We start from the raw sequence: 23,637 nt of genomic DNA, 5'->3' as shown, positions 1-23,637 counted from the left end.
ACTTTAAGTTTTGAGTGATTATAATTTCTTTTCACAGAAATTAAGAACCTGAAATTTGTTAATAATTTGAATTTAACTTTCAGTGTTACAGATTTCCTTCAACTAAGACACATTTGTTTGTGTACTTTTGGTCTGTAGTTTTGGTCTGTAGACCCCTCAGCTCCAATGAAAGGAAGTCTTAAGAAAATTCATTTAATCTCTTTCTTAATGAGAGTTAGATGAGAAGATTGTTATCACTTTCATGTCTGTAAACTAAATATGAAGCTACCAGTTAGCTTAGCTTAGCATAAAGACTGGTAACAGGGGAAACAGCTAGCCCGGCCCTGTCTAAAAGTAACAGAATCCCCCAACCAGCGTCCCTAAAGGTCACAAATGAACACGTTATATGTTGTGTGTTTAATATGTAGAAAAACTGAAGTGGCTCTTAAAGCTGATTATTAATGCTCGTGGTCTGGGATCAGATTTTTGCAGCTCTGCACCCGACAAATCTGACACCCACTCCCATTTCATTTGAACTTCTCTTTCAAGATCAGTTTCTTTCCATTCCTCCCACAACTGCTTCACTTTTCATGCGTACAACGTGGTCAGACGGCACATTGTATGAACCCGTTGGTTTTAAGACATAATGGGTATTGAATTCCTCTGAGGAAAATGTACACGGTCGGAGCAATATTCACTTCGACAATGCTGTGGTTTGTCATAGCCTAGGTATTAAGATGACACGAAACCACAGAAAATGGCATTGTATTTCACAGGCTACTGATGATCATCTCCTGAGATGCAGGCTGTGGCTTTCTGTTCTGTATTGCCCTAATGTCGTCTATTCCGGCTCCTGTCTGTGGAGAAATTGCTATCTCTGCCTCTTAAGAAGAATTCCTCCTTGTATGATTGTGGACAAAATAGTGAGTGTGTCGAGAAGGCCTTGATTCTCCGGTACTGATATCACAACTACATTCTTACCACTGATTTATTTATTTTTTGTTGCTGAAAAATGCTGTATTATCAAAACCTCTGCTGTAGCTGCTGTAAATCAGGCCAAAACATCTTATCAGGGTAGTTTTGTTACTATGATTTTTAAATGTATTTGTTTTAAGAATATTTTAGATCTTGAAACAGTTGATTTAAAAAATAAGACTTTAAGGGCTTAGTTACATACGAACATGAATGTTTTTGCAGTGCAAATGAACCCAGGAGTGCAAGGTACATCAATAATGTTGTGTAACAGAGTTGAGGTGCTTTACGGAGGATTTTCCCATTAAAATGCTAACTACAGCAGCCACTCAGAATAACTTATTTTACTGAAATTATACTTCAAGGGCAAACATTTTGGGAACAAAGCCCCCACCACCACTCTGAGCTGCAAGCTGTAGCAACACAGCTCATGTGAAGAGTTATGAGATAGCGTGTTGTTTCCACTCAGTTAGGAGGGTTGGTTGATGGATGTTCCCCTGCCAGACAGGCCAGCCACTTTCTAACTGCTCCCGACAAACACTTTGCTCTCACACATGTGCACACACTTTCTCACACACACACACACACACACACACACACACACACACACACACACACACACATGCACAGAGTCTCCTTTTCCCTCACTGACAAACCTGCATCTGCTGTAACTGATAGCTCCATATTATTAAGAGGTTGCTCTGTTCTCTACATCAATACAACTGGGTCAGATGTTCACTATTGGCAACTGTGCATTCGTCACACTGAGGGATGTCAGGCTGACTGACAGAGTGACAGCTAACTGAGACTGTGGGAGGATCGCGTGCCACATTAATTTGGCGCAGCTAAATGCAAACACTCAGAGAGTATCGCATTAAAGCAGCACTCAAGTTACTGGGTTACGTCGCCCTTATGGGGCAACCAAAAAACTGCGACTTTATGGGCGTTCAACACTGAAAGAGCATTTTTACATAATTACCACCAGTTTAGATTCGTATTGTAATTATGATCACACTTGGGATATTAAAGATATAAAGATTTCCCATCGTCTGCATGTAGCTTCGACTCTGGCATCCCACCCACTTTTATTTCTGCACTGACAGACTGGGGCTTAGACTAGGTTTTAAAAATATTCAGGTCAATAGCCCCCCAATGCACCGTTCACCACTCTGTTTATTGTTCAGTTATAATTTTTTTTTCATAAATACTGCCTCCCACCATGAAGGTGTAACTGCTGTTTGGTTCAAGGTCTTCTTCTTACTGTCAGCAATAAAAGTCTGGGGGAGAAATGAAGCCTTTATGTGTTTATTACTTTATTGCCCTTTTATGTAGTAAAAATTAAACATGTTGAGTCTAAAAATGCTGGAATCAGCTCATAAAATACCCAGCGTGTTTTTAATTTTAAGCTCCCTGTAGGTCGCTACGACCCCAAAATTCAGTGAAGGTAACCGTTGCCTTAACAGCTGAAGGCGAACTCACTCACTGGCCTCTGCTGGATTTGATGTATAGCTGCTTTAAAGGTCTCATATTTTACATTTTTCAGATGTTTTATTTGAAGTTTTGATATCCATAAGAAGATGTATTTGTGGTTTAAAGTAATTTTACATCTCCTCTCTCAGGCTTTTCTCTGGAGCTCTAGCAACAGCAGGTTACTGAGCCAATGAGGAGAGAGGCGCAGAGTCTCTCCCCTGATTGGCTGACTTTTTTCTGAGTGATCCAAATTTCAGGTAAACATTGAGAGAAACCAAATCCTGGGAGGTTGGATGGTATGTCCAGGTGGCCGGGGCTTGGGGCATGGCTGAGAGCGGGGACCGCTTTGTTGTGACATCACAATGTTACAGAAGTCTTGACGGCTAATTTTAAGGTTCAGTTTCTGAATACAGGCTGTGTGCATTTCTCTGTGGACTGAGTGATTTGATACTTTCACAGCATTAATATAGAACCTAACCTGCTTTATAATAAAAAAAGGCATGAAAATCTCATTTTATACAGTATGGGGCATTTAAGGACTCATCCAGGTTTCTGAAATAGGGATATCATGTTTACATTATGCTCGCACAATTACCTACACACTGATCAAAGTGTGGATACTAGTATGTATGTAAATGCATTCTTTGACACATCAAGTTCAAAGATATTTTGTTTTTTTTTAGGTTATATATAATACCTGCAAACCCAGACTATGAATAGACAGATTACCTTTTCTTCTGTTGTCAAGACTGCAGACTTGCTGTAGTTGAGTCAGTCACATAGAGACCCTCAGATTATCTTTCAAATTGCCAGGTTCAGTCTTGGATTGAAAGTCCCTCTGCCATTGCATTGTATGGAAAAGAGGTCGTGCCACATTAGCATATAAACTGCTCGTGCGAGTTGACCCTGCTTGGGGCTGACTGTTCCCTTTTTCTTTTTTTTTTCAAACTAATTCAAAGTTCCTGCCTGTGATCACAGCACTCTGTGAGGGGGAGATAAAGACATACTTAACTGCAAAAAATGGATTTGCCTTCAAGAGATTGCGTTATATGTCTATATATGTATAATATTTTTAAATGTAAACGCTCACATGTATAACTTCATCATTCCCCTGACTGTCTCCTTGTTCAATCCATAAATCTGGCACTCTCAACTGATTATAAATTCAGTATTTATCCACTCTAAACCTCTCCATCTGATGGGAGGCTGCAACTTATGTGCACTATTAAGTTTCCCCACAGCCTATACACAGTCTGGTGACTCTGATAATCACACTCAAAACTCAAGTGATGCACCAAGCAGATGCCTTCAAAGGTGTTTTTGTCCCCTGTGATAAAATCAGGGAAGAACTGAGGATCACTTGGTGTTCTTCCATCTGTTGGGCACAATATGCCACACACTCAGCGTGCACACACACACAGCTGACATTTGGAGAATGATGCAAGTCATTGTTGCGTTCTTGTAATTTAAAAACACTTTGATTGGTGAACTCAAATTTTGTTTACTGGCTGGATTTTATCACCTCTCCATGTGCCAAAGATCTAATATTGACTTGCACGGGATGATTGAGGGACTAGATTTACCAAAGCAAGGTGACATATCATCGCCATCACTCAAAGAAGATGGTGTGTACTTACAGCTGATGCAAGGTAGAGCATCTTACATTAAAAAGATCCTATTTTCAATTGTAACAACAGCCAGTGTTTTCTGTGGCAGCCAAACCCAGAGAGTAAACTCCTACTCTACCTACTGAAACAATTAGTGCTTTGATCTCTTTGCCCAGTCCCTCCAAACCTGGAGGTCAGAAGCCCCAGGAGGGGTTCTGAATCTTTTCTCTCTTCTCTCTTTTAATATTTCTTCAGAAATAATTAATAGTTTTACCTTTTGCACTTTGATTTGTTTGTCTACTCAGATTAATTCCACTTTGGCATAAATTTAGATTTATTATTTTCAACCCTGTTCATTTGTGTTTATATATTACCTTGTGTCACTTTTATATCTCCTTGTGTGCCTTTTTATGTCTTAAGATATAACACTTCAAACTGCCTTGATGATGAAGGTGCGACACAAATAAACTTGCCCTGCCTCACTTCTTCAGGCTTCTAAAGACTATCGAAAAGAAACTGGCTGAAAAAAAAAACATGCACCCTGTGATGAGGGGTTTGCACGTGACTATCCCCAGTGAATTCAAAAGTTGATCAACAACTATGATAATCTGTTTATTTTTTTTTTTTTTAGTTCCAGTTCCAGCTTCTAAAACGTGATAATTCAGTTCTTTTCTCTGATTTGTGTGATTGCAAATTGAATATCTTTTGGATTTTGGAATGATGGTTAGATAAAATAAGCCATATAAAAATATATATAAAAACAAACTTATTCCCCGTGATCTGCTATTAATATTGTAGAAACTCTTGAGACATCAGGCTGTCATTGGATTGTGGATATTGCTCTTTAGTGACGAGTGCAGACTCTTCTGATCACAACCAGTTGTTGAGATTGCTCATTGATCCAAAAGCTGACATTAAACTGTTTTTTTCTCCCAGCAGCGTTCAAAATGTGATGGTGTTGACATGACAAGAGAAAGATGTTTAGTGTCATTTTCTGTTCCCAGCCTCTGTCTGAACCTCCCCTTCCTCCATCCGCCTGCTCTTTAAAGATGATTTCGCCGACAGCTGAAACACCAGGATCAAAGCGTGTGTCACATTAAAATTAGCGGACGCGGTTACAGTTAGGCTTTGCTGAGGAGCTCTTAGCTGTGATGCTGTAGCAGCTAGAAAAGCCCCCCCCCCCCCCCAATAGCACAGGTTTGTTTCTCCCTCTGCCGAGAGTGTGCCATTAACGGCACATGCTATTGATGTAGAGACATGGCAGGATCATCTGTTGTTACTTGATCTGTCTTAGGCCAGAGCGGTTTGATATAAGTTGCATTTTTATAGCCTAACATTAACTATCTCTACCAACCATTTCTTGTACTTTGTGTTGAAGCACTAATTGCAAATGTTGGCATGCTAATAGCTAAGCTAATAAGATAAACATTGTACACACTATACCTGCAACAAATCAGATGTTTGCATTGTCATTGTGAGCATGTTAACTCACTGATATTAGCATACAAGTACAGCCTCATAAAGCTCCTATATCTCATTACACACTTCACAAAACCCATTGTTTCTTATTGTTTGTCTTCCAGGTTTAAATGTCTTACTCTTCTTACTGTAATATATTGTTCCCTACCTTAAATGAGTGATACCAAAGCTTGCAAGCACTGAAACGCATCATGTAAAATGCTTTAAAACGAGCCACATTTTCAGCCACATTACCAAGGCAATGATCCCACAAGGTGATCATACCTATAATAGATGTAATATGCCTACATGAAGTGAAACCACTGGATTCCTGAAAAGCAGCAAAAAACATTTCACCTGTCTGAGAACATATAGTGCAACATGATTTTATAAAAATGGTTAGCTGTGATGTAAATGCATGATATTGTGTTTCACCACCAGCTAAAATGTGCAAAACAGCATGATGGTCTTTTCATTGTTCAGCACCAGAGTTTCCTCTCACTACTGAACAGGGGAAGTGGCTCATTCATCTGTAAGGATCTTCAAAATTTTCATTATTCTGGGTTTCAGTAGGCAGTTTTAGGGTCACATTCTGGTCCACCTTCAGCTGCTCAGGCTTTTCAACCCTGGCACAATATCAGGTTTTCACTACGCGATTATCGTGGAAAAAATAATTCACGATAATGATGTTATCGCGATATCTATTATTATTTTGGAAAAAAAATGCTATCTGTCAAATTGATCTTTAACTTTGTTTATTGTATGTTTTGTCTCTTTTTTGACAAATGAATTAGACAGAGAAAGAGTCTGTAACCATAACTCTACAAAAGCGAAGAAATTACACTTAATTAATAGTGAAAAGGAAACCAGATGAACTGATAAACAAAAGATCCACATAGCTGAACATCTGCCATCACCACATTATCACACATTAACACAATATTGATATTGCATTTTTTAGAATATCACAGTTATCGTCAGTCATGACAATTCCACTTGCAATATAACTTGTCAATGCATTTTTGCCTTCTTCACCAAATCAGATTGGTTATAGTTCATTTATTACAAAAAATTCTGTACATGATGGGTCTGTACCTCTTTCAGTAATTTATTTTATTATGTAATTCTGAACTTATTTACATTTCTTTCTACTTCTATTTTTTATATTAACATTTTATTAGTGTTTTATGAATAATCGTAGTTTCAGTAGCAGTAGTGATGCCAGACATACATAAAATTGGCACATTGGTTAATCCTTTATTTAAACTGAGAGAAACCCGGGTAGTAGAAATACAAAGTGTGATTGCACAGGCATCATGAATGCAGTTCAAACACGCTATTTACATACACACCAGGCAAATTAGTTCCATATTAAAGAAATTACCTATAATTGGCATTTATCTAAGTGCAGTGTTTTGAAAGAAAAAGTTTGCTTATGCAACTCATGGCCTTTGTAAGCAACGCTTTATGTAACAGTAGAGAGGTGGGAGTTGCAGAAGTGCTTGTAATACTGAAAACAGATTGATCAATGTGTTTTGTCATCATGGTCATGGTCAGGGTCGATTCCTGTGCTTTCTCCGTCCTCTACTGCAGCGCTGCCGTCACTGTTTATCCTCTCTCATGGCTTGTAGCTGTAAAATGTGTGTTTTTTTTTTTTTGTAAAGACAATTTCAGAAGGAATGTAATAATGTATCACAGAAATACAGTGCATTCAGAAAATGTTTTACCTTTTTCACATTTTGTCATGTTAGCTTTATGAAAAAGGAAAAAAAACAACAAATTGTTCCCTCGTCAGGCAGAACCCCATAATGAACAAGCAAAAAATGAATTTAAGATTTTTTTTGCAAATTTATTAAAAAGTAATAACTGAAATATCACATTGACATACGTATTCAGACCTTTTACTCAGCACTTAGTTGAAGAACCTTTGGCAGCATTTACAGCCTCAAGTCTTTTAGGGTATGATGTGACAAGCTTTACACAGCGGGATTTGGGGATTTTCTGACATTCTTCTCTGCAGATCCTCTCGGGCTCTGTCAGCCACTTTCAGGTCTCTCCAGAGATGTTTGATTGGGTTCAAGTCAGGGCTTTGGCTGGGCCACTCAAGGAAATTGACAGAGTTTTCCCTTAGTCATTCCTGCATTCTCTTGGCTGTGAACCTTGGGGCCAGTCTGAGGAGCTGAGCTATCTGGACCAGGTTTTCATTAAGGATATCTTTGTACTTTCAGCTTTCCCTCAACCCCGACCTGTCTCCCTGTCTTTGCTTTTAAAAAACACCCACACACCATATGATGCTGCCACCTTCATTCTTCACGATTGGGATGGTATTGGGCATTTGATGAGCGCTGCCTGGTTTCCTCCAGACATGTTGCTTAAAACCGAGGCCAAACAGTTCAATGTTGGTTTCATCAGACCAGAGAATCTTGTTTCTCACAGTCTGAGAGTCCTTTAGGTGCCTTTTTTTTTTTTTTTTTTGCAAACTCCCAAGTCAAGAGGTTTCCATCTGGCCACTCTACCATAAAGCCCAGATCAGAGGAGTCCTGCAGTGATGGTTGCCCTTCTGGATGTTTCTCCCATCTCCTCATAAGATCTCTAGAGCTCCGCCAGAGTGACCATCGGGTTCTTGGTCCCTTATCTCACCAAGGCCCGTCACCCCTGATTGCTCAGTTTCACCGGGCAGCCAGTTCTAGGAAATAACCAGAACGGTTTTTCAGAACTGCCTCCATTTAAGAATTATGGTTGCCACTCTGCTCTTGGGAAACCATTGTGTCCATCAGCTACCATGTCTTGTGAAAGCTTTATTTGCAGAAGACTGAAAACCCTCAAAGCATTTTTAAAGTCACTGTTAAAGCGAAACTTCAGAGTGAGATTTGCTCTGACTGGAAACAAAGCAGCTCGTAGTGTATTGCCTCTTTGCTTTTCATCCTCCCATAATGTGTATGGAGGTGAAATGAGTCATATTACAGAGCAGGGGATGATATGATGAGCATTGATGGATGAAATTAAGCTGAAATGAATTGCGGGATGCATCTGCTCTTAATATGCACGTCTGGTCTGATGATCAGAAGCCGCACTAGTCTTAATCAAAGGCCTGAGGGAATTAAGACAATGCTCTGCTTTGTTATTTCACTTATGTTATTTTATTTATTTATTTATTTATTCATTTATTTATTCTCTATCTCAGTTCTTTATTCTTTGAAAGCTGAAGTTGCAGCCTGCAGGAAAAAGATGTTAAGATGCAGCTAGCGATCAGAATGTGTCAGGAAAACATTATATAGTCTCTCAGTTTTTGTTGAAAATCAGTGTTATCTTTGTTTTGTTTTTTCTTTATAGCACCCAGTTTTATTTTTTGCCTCACGTTTAAGCCGCACAGTGGGGTCCAAAAGTCTGAGACACTTTCCTTTTCAAGTGAATGGGAAAGTGTTCTCGGACTCTTGAGCCTTTGGGTCTATGCTCTGCACAGCTAAAGGTCCAGACAGGAGGTACTGAATGGCCTTGGGGGAAGAATCTTGATGTAACTTTAATGTGACATTATGTTTAGATGTTTACAAAATGGCAGTACTTGCTCTGGAGATAACCCCACACTTTTAAACATTTTTAATATTTGAAAGTCTGTGACTGCTTCACTATAATCGTTGAATTTTGACTCTGAATGAATGGATGGTGCATTTTTTTCTTTTCATTACATAAACTTCGACTCATTCCAGTCTAAACATGACCTTACAGACAAAGACTTTTATTTGCTGTTGCTTTCTTTCTGCCTTTCCTATGAATTCCCTCGCACTTGTCTATAGCATTATAGCCAAGTCACTGCATTACCTTTGCGCTTTAGTCTGTTTGCTGTCTTTCTGTAATTGCTACACGAGGTGTTGCTCAGTTTTCTTTATCTTTCTTTGCAGGCGAAGATGACCGCCTGGCTCTCAAGGGGAAGGTGACCGTTGGAGACCTCTTCAGAAAAGACTTCAAGGTTCATGACCCCAACGCCAAATGGATAAGCAGTAAGTAATCCCATTCAATTTAAGGGTTGCAAAGGGTTTATTGAATTAGAACATGGATTTGAATGTGTGCACCGTCAAAGCTGCAGAAAGGTCAGGTTGTTTGGAAGTATTCCTTTTTCTCAGTTGTCTCAGTTGTGGGAAAGGAAAAAGAAGCATGAAGCATTTAGTACTTTTTCCTGTCTGATGTACAAATAGGACACTGTTTGCCAACATGTCAGGTCAACAACTTCATAAATAAGTATTTCATATCGACTTGTCGGACAGTTGGAGTCCTCTTTACTATTGGTGCACCAATCAGAATCAAAAAGGCCAGTGCTTAACAGTCAGAGGGAGAAGACGCTCAAATACAAAGAAAAGCAAGTTGCACTGAGCATAATTTGTTTGTCGAAAAAGAAGGTGCATCAGTGGTTTGCCAGTATTTTAGTTGCAGAAGAGCAGATGTACTATGGCACAAACAAAGCAAAGAAATGCTGTGATGACAACAGAAAAACTACACAGCTAATCTGTTCCAGCACCTCCAGAAACAGGGGAAAGAGTTGCATGAGGAATACATAGTGACCAAACACAAATTATACACTTCAAGTTCAGCTTTAAAAACAGCCGGTGTGATTTTAGTTATTGTAGTGAAAGCATTGCTGCTAATAATATATTTCTGCTTTGAGCTTCATAAGACGTGACAAGGATCAGTTTAAACGCGTATCACGCTGTGACTCAACCGGCAAAACTAACATTTGCTAAAAGGATCAGCGGTGTTTGTTCTTTCATTGTCTTCTTTTACACCATCTGTCCCTCCTGTGTCATTGTAAAGGTGTGTTTCTGCACATCGTGCATGCATTTGTGTGTGTCTGTGCGAGTGCGTCCTTGCTGTCTGACATTCCTCCCAGCGATTTAATCCATATGCTTCAATAGTTACCCAATTACCTGTAACCACAACCCTCATTTTTCTGTGATCAATGACTGTGTGTGTATGCTGCTATTGTTACAATTCATCACCACCAATTTCAAAAACTCTTGTGTTTTTTTAATAGCCGGGCCATGATAGTATAAACACTGACAGCGCCGCAGGGACCCGATGAGAGGAAATTATATACTTTATTTTGGATCAAGGTAAAACAGCAACTTGATCCAGCCTCACACGTCTCAGCGCGGCAGTAAAGAGAATGATCACAGCTCTGAGATGTGTGGAATATGTACAGCTGAAGGATTAATGAGGTGGATTTTGTCTTCTCTCGTGCCCAGCGAAGCTGTCTCCTCCAATCACAGCATCTAAGATGGCTCCTAGAAACGGCGCAGCTGTTAACTCTCGTCTTGAATCCTCAAATTGCCAAAGCCTTCCCCCCTCTGTGATTGGCTATAATTAGAAAGCTGAAAACCCATATTTATTATATTAGTGACAGAAAGATGCCATTCTCCTGGATCTGAGACAATGAGCTGAATAATTGTCAGCCTGATTTCAGTGTTTGTTTTAACCACAGGTCCCCATATGTGCTTAAGGATGAGACATCTGTCGTGTGGCTGATTTGTCACCATTACTCGCTGTGACCCACAAAAGTTGTAAACAAATCTATCATGCTTGAATGAGCCTTGGCGAACATCACAAACTGTGTTAGTACTGTACACATCTGGAAACTAACATCTGTGCTTCACTGTTCTCAAAGAGTGATTAGAAGCATATTTCCGGCAGAAACAGAGGTTGAATTATGTAAGATCATTCTGATACGTGGAAATTAATTGTTTTTTTTTTTTTAGTGTCAGTAGGTAAGAGTGGTGCTGTAACAAAGGAGATTTGTAATAATCCATACATAAAGCAGCTGCTGGCATGAAACAAGACTCCGCTCTTTCATCTCCTCCTTTTTTGTGCTGTAGTCAGTGCCATCCTTGATCCTGAGGTATTTTTAGTGTATCATTAGATACAGCTGACAAGGGGGAGAGAAAAGGGGAGAAAGAGGGAGAGAGATCCATCAGCTGATTATTTTGTCTTCGTTAGTGTGTCATTTTTACCCGACCCAGTGCTCCACCAACCTGCATGCTTTCAGGGCTGTCTGCAGGATTTGCAATAATGGCTTCCCTGATTGGGGGTTGAATTTTTTTTAGACCTAATTTAGCCTGGGGTTTATGTTTTTCCCCGTTTCCACCCATCAATCAATTCCCTGGAGACAGACTGACTATAACCTCAAGAGTCTTTCGTCATCTCGCACTAGGCTTTTTTTAGCAAGAAAAATTGCTTCCTCATGTCCTGTCCGACGGCATTAGCTTAAATATACACTGTACTTATGTATCATTAGGTGGTCTTTATGTGACTGCCTTGTCACTTTCCGATACTGAGTCACTGTAGCGTCCAGTCTGCCCTGAAGAAACTGCCCAGAGGGCGTATTATAACCCCTTGTCTTGTAAACGCAACAATGGCTGTTAATGCTAACATTGGCTATGTAGCAATAGCAAAACTTACAAATAATTCCTTCAATTCTGTTATGCATTTAATACAAACGACATAATTTAGATCATATTTAGGTGAAGTTCTATGGCTGCTTGTGTTTAAACATTTAACATTTGAGAACTTTATTGGCTTTCATTTATATTTATTTTGTTAAATTTCTTGATTTCGTTTCTTGTCTTGTTTTTTAGGTATTCTATTGGCACTAGTATAAAAAGGTTTAATACCTCTACATGTAGAGTTTACAATCAGAATTCTTGGTAAGTTTCGGGAACAGTGGATGCTTCATTCAGACAGAAGTAAACATAATAATTTGCAGAATTTGTCAGTGTTGACAAATGATGAGATTTTAGCAAATTGCTAGCTAGATAAGGTTTATTCCTTGAGTTGGTCACACTCTGTTTTGGACAGCCTTTATGGTGTAAACCAGCTGACGAACATTTCATTATGTTCCGTATTGACTCTAAAATCATTGTTTCCTACTGTCACAGATTACTACTATTTTAGCAGTAGTTGTACTAGCTTGTGGTAGTGGTAATAATTATAGTGTTTTCATGCATTTGCTTACAATGCATCAACTTTATCTTATCCTGCTCTCTGGATCAGTATTCTGATCAGGTTCTGAAGCCATCACTACAAGTCTCCCTGGTTCGGTAATTGCACAGTTAGAAGACACCACTGAAATCTCACATGTGCCTGTTTTTTTACCACTCCGTCTGAATCAAACAGACAACGCATCAACATCATTCTCACACCACCCAGGTGAAGTCAGCCCTGTGGGATGCAGCGCAGGCACTCTGAGCCGCTGCTTGCCATTGTAATGGCTACATTCCTCTTATTTGCCGCTCCAGGATGCCTCTCGTCCTCCTGACGCCTGTTAAATATGGCGAAGGGGGAGCCATTTTTTATAGTGGTCGACCAATTTGGGCTACCTAAAAGTGTTATCGCTGTGACTTTGAGAGGGACTTGTGACTGTGATTTAGATAACAGTGAAGCATGAGGATGTTTGTTTTGTCAGTGTGTGTACACTCATGTGCACGTCGGGAGAATTACCTTGTTTCTGAATGATGCACAGCCCCTTGTCTGTAATGTTTATGTAAAGCAATCAGTTTGGAGAAGATTAGCCAGTTGTGTCACTCCCTTATTGACTTTTCATAGTTCTGCTCCCATGATACAACATGAGTAATGATGTGAATGTCATTTGTTTATGGAGTTCTGCAATGGGTCTTTATCTTACCAATGAGACATATCAAATTAGCCCATATACACACTGTAAGTATGCAGCGTTCATTCGATGTCACAGACAATCAGCTTTTGTCAAATGGCAACATTATGTGAAGCAGCAGGTGTAAATATCCCCTCCTGAGATGCCCCAGTTTTTACGACTTAAGAATGACTGATGTTTAATCTGGAAGGACGTTTTGGAGTAAAGTCAAATTTTGCCGTCTTCTCCAACCGCCAGAAAGTTGCAGAAGTGGTGCAACAACTCGTCTTCTGACAGAAACAAGCCGTCACAATACCCAGGGAGGGTGGAGTGGGTGGTGTGCTGTGTAGTGTGTGTGTGTGTTGTGTGTGTGTGGTGTGTGTGGGGCAGGGGGGGGGGGGGGGGGTGATGCAGAACTTCAGAGCAGAAGCAGACGTTCGAATTATATGGTTGCTTCAGTGTGTCTCATGACAAATTCAGCAGTCTCTTAGCTCCTTAGCTGCTACATCAAGCCAACATCTGAAGAGTTGGATGTCATCTTTGATCCAAGTTTTGAGCAACGAAAAATGAAAATAAAAGAAAAAAGAAGCTATTTCAGTCATTTTTGTCCAATTTAAGAATCTTGCCAAAATGAATACCTTCATTTCTACTTCTACCTTTCGTCCAGTGACACAGAAAGTCATTCTTGTTTTCATAATTGTCTTGATTGCGTTTTTTTGGTGCTTCCTTTCATAAGGAAGCAAATCTCAGAAAAGCTTTTTGATCACAACTTCAAGTGGGGACCAAATTGCCCTCATTTGACACCCTCACCTTCCGCTTTCAGCCTATATACAATATTTTACTGATGAATGAGAAAGATGAGGTCAGACCTTTTATGGTGCAACCTTTCTATGAGCCGCAAAACTCAACCTCGAGAACTCAAGTAGGTCTCTCTGCAGTGACGAGGTCAAGGACTAAACAGAAAGCATCACTTTCAGGGCTTTCTCCGGTGAGAACTCAAGGCTTTTATTCTATCAGCAGATCCTGGTTATGGCACCTGCAAGCTTTGAATTATAGGGCGGGGTATTTAACACCAATCTCTCATCAGATTTGTTTACTTATTCTTTGACCAAACAGTTAATCTTAATTAATTTAAATGATTTTTGTTTCCAGTTAGACTGCATTTGATGAAATCATACCCTGCCTTTGAATTAAAGTTGAATTAACAAGGGTAATGGAAGCATATTTTGCAAAAGAAATACATTTATACATACAGTATTCAATAAATAGAATATTTTCCCATATTATTCTTTTCTTTGCATCTCCTCCCCATCTAAACTCACTGCTGCATTTACTACTATGTAGTGGCAGCAGTAGTATTGGTAGTATGTCCATGCATTTAGTAGTCTTTTACAACCTGCTAGTTTAGTCCCACAGTCCCACAAGTAGCGAGCAAATCTTCGTGAAAAGCACCAATTGTGTTGTCAGTTTCTGCCTGCAGAGAAGAGAGAGGTGGTGTTAATTAACAACAGACATACACCACCACCCCCCCCCCCACCCCCCCCCCACACACACACACACACACACACACACACACAAACACACAGAAAAACAGACATATGAACACCAACGCACACACTAGAGGTGGCTGTGTTTTGTCCTCTTTTCAGCAGCTACAACTAGGGAAGGCGAATTTATTTAAATAGCGCCCGATCATACACAGAGTTTATTCATAGTGGTTTATAGGCAAAAGATAAGAGAAATAAACAGATTAAAATAAAATATGTTTAATATGAGTACAGGCATGTTAATAAATAAATAAAAGTACCATAAAACAGATGAATTAAAAAGCAGTGGATAAAAGAACAGTCTTTGGTTTGAAAAATGACTAGAGATCTGAGAGAGCTAATGCTAATTACTTTACTTCAAGTCTTTGTTCATGATATTCTTGTGGTTTCATAGTTGTGTACACAGAAGCGTCTGTTTTTAGACAGGACTGCTGCTGCCGTATAACTACATGATGGCATGTTTCTGCAGCAGCTGTACCCCTGTATGTGTTTAGACAAACATGTCTCCACTGCAGCTGAATATCCAGCCGGCGTTTTTCTGCAATCCACATCCCTGTAATGCAGTCGTCACGTGGCATTCACATCCCGTCCGTGAAATTGACTTACAGTCATTTTGAATTCACTTTAGCTGCCTTATCATAGAGAATTCATAGCTTAACTGTGTTTGTGTAACACAACAGAAAAGCTATGAGCCTCCCCTCCCAGCAAGAGTCCTGCTGGATGATTTTCTTACAGAAATTCTAAAACTACATGACAGTCATTTTTTAATAATTCATCTGCAAATGTTATGTACTTGTAGACTTTTGGACTCAAATGATTATGTGATTTGGTTTGGGAATTATGAATAATTATTACAAGTAACTCAAATATGGAAGTATTTGACCAGTGGGGTAAATCCTCTTATAGCTTGTATAATAGGAACCAGTCCTCCAAACACAAGAGCCTGATCACTGCTGTGGTGCTTTTTGTCATTATTATTATTGTTGTAATTGTTATTTTACGGGCACCAGCCTCCCTACTGGTCTTAATTATTATGAGCAAGGGCAGGTCTTTTCAAGTTCACTGGTTGGTTTGCAACTGATAAACACACACACACACACACACACACACACACACGGAAATGAGAAAACTGTGAATGGCAATTCAAGCAGTGACAGAGGCTATGGATTTATGAGTATATGAACAGCTGGCAGACACTGATGATATGATCGTCACCTCAGAGGCAGTGAGTCAAATCGTTGACACAGTGACAAAGGATTAATTGCAAATTGAAGTTACAGGTTGCAAAAAGCACAGAGGTTTCTGAGAACACTCTCCTGGGAGTCATCTTGGAAGGAATATGGAGTTGGATGAACAATGGGTGAGATTTTGAGGACTTAATGTTCTCCTCTGAGCTGCCTTCAGAGGCAATATACTTGTGAGGATATGATTCTTATTTCATGTAGCATGTTATTGGTTTTTATCATGTATTTTTGATGACAGATTGGGAACATTTTAGTCAAAACATCGCATCGATTCCAAGTATTTGTTCTCAGCGTTTGTTGATCTGCACATGTTCAGGCTCCGGGGCCATTATGTTATCGTGGCATATTTAAAAGCTGGTCTTGATTGATGCTTCTTCAATGCACCTGTGTTACTGAGGCACACACTTCTTGGCACAGGTTGCTGTCGTCACATCATTACCTTGTGCAGCTCCTTTTTGCTGTGTCCTTCGGTTCTGGTGCTGAAATTGCAGGCTGCCCGTGTTATTTACACTGCGCCTATTCAAGTGGTGATAATCACGAGTTCCATCGTCCTGCTGTTTCAAAGAAGGTTTAAAAGAGTTGATGTAAGCTGACCTCTCTGTATGACTTAATGTCTAAAGGGATTTTAACATGAAGAAACTGTATTGTTTTCAATGTACAGCAAGTGCAGAGATGCACCATCAGGAGGGATGTGTGGGGCCCTCAAAGGGAGGAGGGGCCCCTGATGGCCCCTCATAGGGGCACATTTTACAACGACAACTGTAAACCCCCTTAAACCTCCCATTAAGGCTCTATACTGTGCACTGCTTCTTCCCCAAACACACACAGTGCTCAACTCATGAAGATGTGTCAATAGTTTGCTCTTCTAAGGTTAATATTTTGCTTGGACTGCAGGCACTTTAATTCAGGGAAGGTCCAAGTGAACCAAATAATAAAACTGAAAAAAAAACCATCTGTATTCCAGAAGTGTCAAACAGACAATTGTTTTTTTTTCCAACCTTATTGTTGAATTCAGAAGCAGAAGAGGCAGTGAGTAATGAAGCAGGCAGGCAACACTGATGGTCATTGTTGATAAGCATAAATGACTTCCGCTGTGAAAACCGGCAGGCAGCAGGTTGGCAGTAGCCCAGGGTGGCTTCATATTTTGTCAGCAGGTTCAGACTCAAGGTTTTTTTTTTTTTTTTTTGCTCATTTGTGTGCTCTGCCATTCATGTGTTAGCATGCTCATTTATCAAGCTGGTCAGAAATAGAATTCATATTCCATGGTGCTGCCAGCACAGCTTTGCAACAGTAGAGAAAAATATACAACGCTATTATGTGGAATTCCCTTTCAAGAAGCATACACGAAGGCAACTAAATTACTAGAAATGTAAGGGGGGGGGATTTTTAATTAAAATTCCTATTGAATTTTTTATGAAACTGTATTTTACAGCACATCTAAGCCAATGGGTGCCAAAGATTTAAGACTGTATTGCTGCATTGGAAACTTCATTTTATTTAGCCACCAACAGACACCATAATTCTCCCCCAAGAGCTTGTGTCGCTTTTATCAGACCAGTCATCATCTGCAGCCTTGGGCATGGACAAATGACCTGGAACCGACAAGAAAAATCCCATTTCATCCTGAACTTAACACTGCAACCTTGGCTCACCTCACGGCTAATAATATAGCCTACAGAAACTACCTATTTCAATCGCCCCAGTGTGTTTTGTAATCACGCGGTGATGTATTATGTGGAGGTTAGGGTTTGAGGCACAAATTATTTCTCTGTCATCTGTTTCTTTTATTTTTATGGTCAAGGTGAGAGGAGGAGGATTTTACTGTGACCTGCTCTGTCAGTCTACATTTTAAGCTTGATAAGTGCTTATTGTTAAAGTGATTTCTCAACAACAACAAAAAAAAAACATGCTTAAGCAGTCAGTTTCCTCCTTACCATTCCTCTTAGCCTGTTATGTTTTATTCTACAATAATATGTCTGTTGAGGACTTTCACACTGCTCTCGAGTGTTGTAACACTCTCAACCAGTACAAAACACACTCAGGAGAACACTGAATGCAGAAATGAATACAGCTGTGTCTCCAAAGAAAGGGTCAAGGGGGAACAGCCACAGAGGACTGCAAAGATGAGAATGAGCAAAAAAAGTTTGAGCTCTTTTCCATTAGAGTGCAGTCAGAAATGTGGAAGTAAACTAGCATGAATCGTGTTGCTGTCGATGTGCCTTTGATCACTTTGTGTATGTGCCTGTTGGGATTCATTTAGCTGGAGAATAGAATTCCTGTGCGTGCATTAAGTGTATGTTAGCACAGATAACAGCTCATAGCTTCTTGCCAAGTGGTTGTATGGGTGTGGAGATTCTTGTTGGGCAGAGAGCCAATCATGTTTCACTTCTTTGTCCTCTTGGATGGTATAAAAAAAAAAAAAGGTTGTTCGATGGAATCTCTACATCTCTGCTTTGTGTATGTTTTATTGATGATATTCATGCAATTTCCTCGACACGGTAACTTCAAAAGTTTGGAGTCCATTTTCATTTAAGTGGTATTACCTGGACTTTCTGCACTCTTCTGTCTTTCTGCCCAAGCTGCCATGTTGCACATGAAGCAAAAAAGGATTATTTTAAACGCTAATGAAGCCTTCAGCACAGTTCTGCCTCACAGGTTACATACAGGCTGTCCAACATTACTGGTGAAGGTGGTTGGGGGGCTGTGTGCAGCCTGACAGGAACACCTGCAGACCCTACTCAGGGCTGAAAAAAAAGCTACTGCAGATGCAATTTCAAAAATAATTGAATATATGTTTTTATTTCTATTTCCAGTTAATATTGCCTGAAAAGTATGATAATAATTTAAACACAGAGCTCAAAGTTTGTGGTAAACATTCAGTATCATAAAGTGTCAGGTACCTAAAACAATGATTTTGAAGTAAGGGTACAACACAGAGATTTACATACTGTAGCTTTTTTTATTATGGGAAACACAAGAAGTAATTTTCTCATATTTTGCTAAGTGCTTTATATCTTTTTTTCAACACTCACAAGCCTACATGGATTTATAAGACACCAAAAATGCAATATTGAAAGATTAGTTTGACAAGAACAGAACTGCTTACAAACAAACAAAGCTTTTATTATCGTCTAACCAGAAGAACATTTTACTACATAGTGTTGCCCTTCAATCATCATATAATAACTTTTGGTAAAATTCTGCTTGGTGTAACCCTCTACACAGTAAAATGTTGTTTTTCGTGGACCAATATGCTCGCAATTTGAGTTTGCATGTTAAAATCCTTCTCAATGGTCCGACTGCCGTGTTCATGACTGATCGTCTGAACCGTGAAAATAAGAGCGAAGGTTTGAAAAAACTGAAATTATTCTCAATGCGACAGTTTCTATGGTAAAGGACATGTTCTAAGAATATGCTGCTACGTCCATGGGAGATGAATAGTACAAACTCAAAATATAGAATCGGTCCTCAGTCTCACTCAAGTGTGTTGCCCTGTATCTCCGTCTCCCGCTCTCCCCCCTCCCCTGGCTTTCCCTCTGCCCCCCCTGGAGTGAGGCTGGGTTAGAGCTATGCCCAAGGCAGGAGGCTATATTAATAAGACATACTGCAGTGGAAAGGTATAGATCAGAGGAGAAAACAGCGCCCTGGGCTGATGCACAGCAAATGAAGGTAGAGGGGAAAGAGAACAAGAGTGAAGGGAAAGAGCGAGGGAGAAACCTAGAAAGGGGAGAGATTGAAGGGAAGACGTAATGCCTGAGGTACTGTGAGAGAATAGATGACTCTCGGTCAAAGAGCCGAAAACAAAGAGTTGGCTATGTGAAGGAGGGATGATAAGGTCTAAAATGATGAACTCAGCAGGAGGGCTTATATAAAGGCCGGTGATGGGAAGGATTTGAGAGATCTGAGGTACTTCTGAGAAGAAGAACAGCAGCTCGGTGAGGTATAAAGATGAAAAAGGCGCCTAAAAGAGATGCAGGTCTCTGAATTTAAAACAGAGTAAGTCGTGAAACAAAATCAAGTCCAGTCAATCTCTCTGACCACTGATTTATCACCATGTGCTCTTTCTTTCTAACCGTTCGGGCCCCAGCGTCTGCAATTACCTTTTTATTTATAAAAGTAGAACGTTTATCAAGATGCCAAACGGAGTCAAACTAAAATAATGGAGCACGATGAGAAAAGGCAGTACTCCTTTATTTATCGTCATGATTTCCATGAAAGAGTCAATTTTCTACCCTTGTTAGTATGCCGATGGTTCTTAACATGGAGACAAAAGCTGTTGAGGGGGCGTTTGGCTATGCCAGTCTAAAAATGTCTGAAACTGCTCCCCCAAGCACGTTCTGAATTAAAGCCATTGTGATGGTAATTCTGTCACCTCTAATGGACAATTAGATATGCTAGGAGATAGAGAGCACTCTGCATAACAATCTCCGGGTTCTAATTACCTCACCAAATGGCGTGGTTGCTCGTGCGCCTATGGATCACTAAAGCAATAAGACAGAGGAGCGCAGATAGATTGAAGGTGAAAGGGGACAGTTGCTGTATTAAATGTATCCTTCCCTGATAAAAGCCTGATGGATGAGGAGCTGTGTGAACTTTCATACATCTGTCAAATAACGGCTCCCTACAAGGGTTTTACTCTCACGGCCTGACCTCACTGTGTTTGCACTGGAAGCTTCTGTCTTCAGCCGTATTGAAAGCTTTTTCCCTGACGTTGACCAGATCAGATTGGAGAGCACTTTAGTTGCTAGTGTTGTTAGTGCTGATTGGAAGTTGAAAAGTTCTCTTCAGAAGTGACACTTTTTTTCTTTTTCTTTTTTTTTAAAGGGACAAACGTCACTCTCTCTTCTTCTGGATATTGTGTAAAGGAGCACAAAGGTCTATTAAAGACCCTGAAACTACATGAACACACAGTGCCAAGGTTAGGACAGTATTGCTTATTTCACATGGCAGATTTCTTCTTTTTTTTTTTTTTTCTTTCTCTCTGAGCTGTTCTCACTGGTTTGAAATAGGTGGGGCTTAAGTGATGTCGCATACTTCCATGCACCAGTCAGGATTGAGCAGCCTACACAGACATGTTGAAGCCAATTAGCAGAGTCACACTTCAGAAATAATACATCAGGGTGTTTTTCTTTTCTTTTTTTCCAAACTCTGACCTTTACTGTTGCTTACTGAGTCATGAATCTTTAATGTTCTCGAGAAATACTTCAGGTTTAAACCTAAAGCTTAAACCTTTACGCTTTGTTACAGCTACTTTATCTGCAGCACAGTTGGTGGGGTTGTTGCTCTCTGCCATTCACCTGAGCATATATTTTTGCAAGGTGCTGAGTAGTTGGTTCTCTTACTTATTTTCTGCACCAACAGGGTTAAAATGGCACAATATGCTGGTTTTATGGCACTTAAACAGTTCAAATTGGTACAATAAACCTTTAAGTGGAGCTGCTCAGTGGCCAGCAGGTCAGGCTGTGGTTTACTGGGCAGCTGCCAGGTGTGAATGTGTGTGTCCCTGTACAAGAGTGGTTGCCTCTCTGTGAAACTACCCTGAATAAATAAAGGTTAAAAACAAAACAAAAAAACCCTCACATCTAACCTAAACATCCAATAAACATGTAATACCCTTGCAGAGGTCTTCTGGTGTACCGACCTACAGCTGCCTCTGTGTTTGGGGAAGCAAATCATTTCTCTTTTATCACAGTGCACATGAAACAAAGGCCTGTTACTGGGCAGCCAGTTTATGATTGAGAAGGGAGCGCTTGATTTGATATACCAGAGCAAACACTTAAAATATATCAGGGCTGTATTGCAACCAATAAAGTTAGATTAAATTTGTGATCACAATCATTATACAGTTCATCAGACAATTCCACCATCAGCTGTTTTAATCGTTGAGTCCACAACATATATTCATGCTGTTAAGTGACCTGTTGAAAATGTGTTGATAAAGTTGCACTTTTTTGGTTGCAATTTAATTTAATGAGCCTAATTTAATAAGCCTTTGATATTAAAAAGCTAATAAACGGTATCATCCCCTAAAATTTAATTATGTTGTTAATGCTAAGGGCAGCTAATAACTTCATTAACATTGAATATTTGCTTCTTTTTTTTTTTCCTATCATATCTGCAGCTATTATGTAACATTTTCAAAAGGTCAACGTTTTTTAATTTGTAGAGCAACAGGATATACTGTACATGCAGGAAACCAGACGATCCACTGCTTCACTTGTGACATTACTAATCAGATCTCGGGGCCAAGTCCATAACTTACTGAGTAGTTTAAAAGGGTTTCCCGCTCTCACTATCAGTTACATTTGATCTGGAGAGGTTGAATGTCCAGTGTTACAGGCTTTATGTGGAAGGGCTTAATTACTGCTCTCTTTTGTTCTGACTGTTAAAGGGCAGTTAGTGTGTCAGGCCGTTAGTCTGACCCACAGGCTCAATTGGAAGTTTTGTTATGTTTGATCAGTCAGAGCTCTTTGTCTTTTGTCTGTCAGTGATAGCAAGGACCCTGTTCTCTTGAACGTGATATACCAGTAACGCCCTGAGGGAGTTCCTTCAAATTTGGTACTAATATTCACTTGGTATCGAGGATGAACTGATTAGAATTGCCAAATGGCCAAAGGTCAAAGGTCAAGGTCACTGTGACCTCAAAAAACTCGATCATAACTCACAAATTGCTGTGCTTATTATGACACAATTTACCTAAAATGTCTAATAGAATGAAATGATGAAGTGATGACATTTTATATCCAAACAGTGAAAGGTCAAATTCACCTGTGACATCATAATGTTCTGCAAAAACACATTAAATGCTGCAACGCAAGAAGGGGAGATTGTGACCATATGTCCTGCAACTTGGCTGGTTGGCAGAGGGATATAATTGTAGTTTTCTCCCAGGAGTAATGCAGGGTCATTTGTTACATGTTGGTAGAGTTTTAAAGATGGTTTTAGTTTCCTCAAAGTCTCTTTTCCTTTCTCTCTCTCTCTCCCACCATACAGGTAATGAGCTGTTGTACCGTAACCGTGATGGCGATGTTGTCAAGTTCAACGTTGATACCGATGAAAAGACCATCTTGGTTCATAACAAGAAGTTTGTAAGTCTTTTGTCATCTTTTCTTCTCTTACTTTCTCACAGTCACAGGACTAAAGTAGTGGCCATGGCTGCCCATGAATTAAATTAAAACTTTTCTTATAGTGTCAGCAAATCAAAGCACCCAAAGCCCTTTTTTATTACAAAGCTTAATCAAATGATCCATTGTTACTGTGAAATGTGAACTGCATAGTTAACACTCTGAGCTTGGTTGTGTGGAGAAACGTTTGAGAAGGAGACATAAGCATCAGCGCTGCAGATGCTCGGGTGACGACACACAACATTATGTCCGCCATCAAATCACCAAACCCTGGTGCAAAGATTAATGCTACTCCCATTTGCTTCAGGATCCAAGCAATCCGTCAAACGCAGTCATTTAAGGAGTAGTTTAATGAAAAAAATACCACGCATGGTTGAAAGTCTCATCTTTTTGTGTTTTTTTTTTCTCCCCCTCTTACTTCTGCCTTTGCTTCTCAGGAAATGTACAAAGCCAGCAAGTATGAGGTGTCTCCTGACATGAAGCATGTGCTGCTGGCCTACAACGTTGCACCGGTGAGCTTCTCATTTGTTTGCTTGTTTTTTGAATTAGCACACTGACAGCCAAATATGTCAGCCGCCTCCACCGTGGGGGTGGGGTGGG

The 23,637-nt window shown here is 39.9% G+C and overlaps 1 protein-coding gene across 1 annotated transcript in view; it reads left to right on the top strand.

Annotated features, from left to right (window-relative positions):
• Positions 1–23,637, top strand: part of LOC111237819 (dipeptidyl aminopeptidase-like protein 6) — a 147,975-nt gene that overhangs the window by 84,954 nt on the left and 39,384 nt on the right. The window contains exons 3-5 of the mRNA XM_022767073.1: positions 9,386–9,484; positions 22,907–23,001; positions 23,475–23,549. Of these exons, the coding sequence (XP_022622794.1) occupies positions 9,386–9,484; positions 22,907–23,001; positions 23,475–23,549 (269 nt within the window). The remainder of the gene's footprint in view (positions 1–9,385; positions 9,485–22,906; positions 23,002–23,474; positions 23,550–23,637) is intronic.

This window comes from Seriola dumerili, unplaced genomic scaffold (assembly GCF_002260705.1).
Source record: "Seriola dumerili isolate Sdu_G_001 unplaced genomic scaffold, Sdu_1.0 BDQW01001124.1, whole genome shotgun sequence".
NCBI lineage: Eukaryota > Metazoa > Chordata > Actinopteri > Carangiformes > Carangidae > Seriola > Seriola dumerili.
The sequence above is the reverse complement of the archived record's forward strand: the minus strand, read 5'-3'. Positions and strand labels throughout refer to the sequence as shown.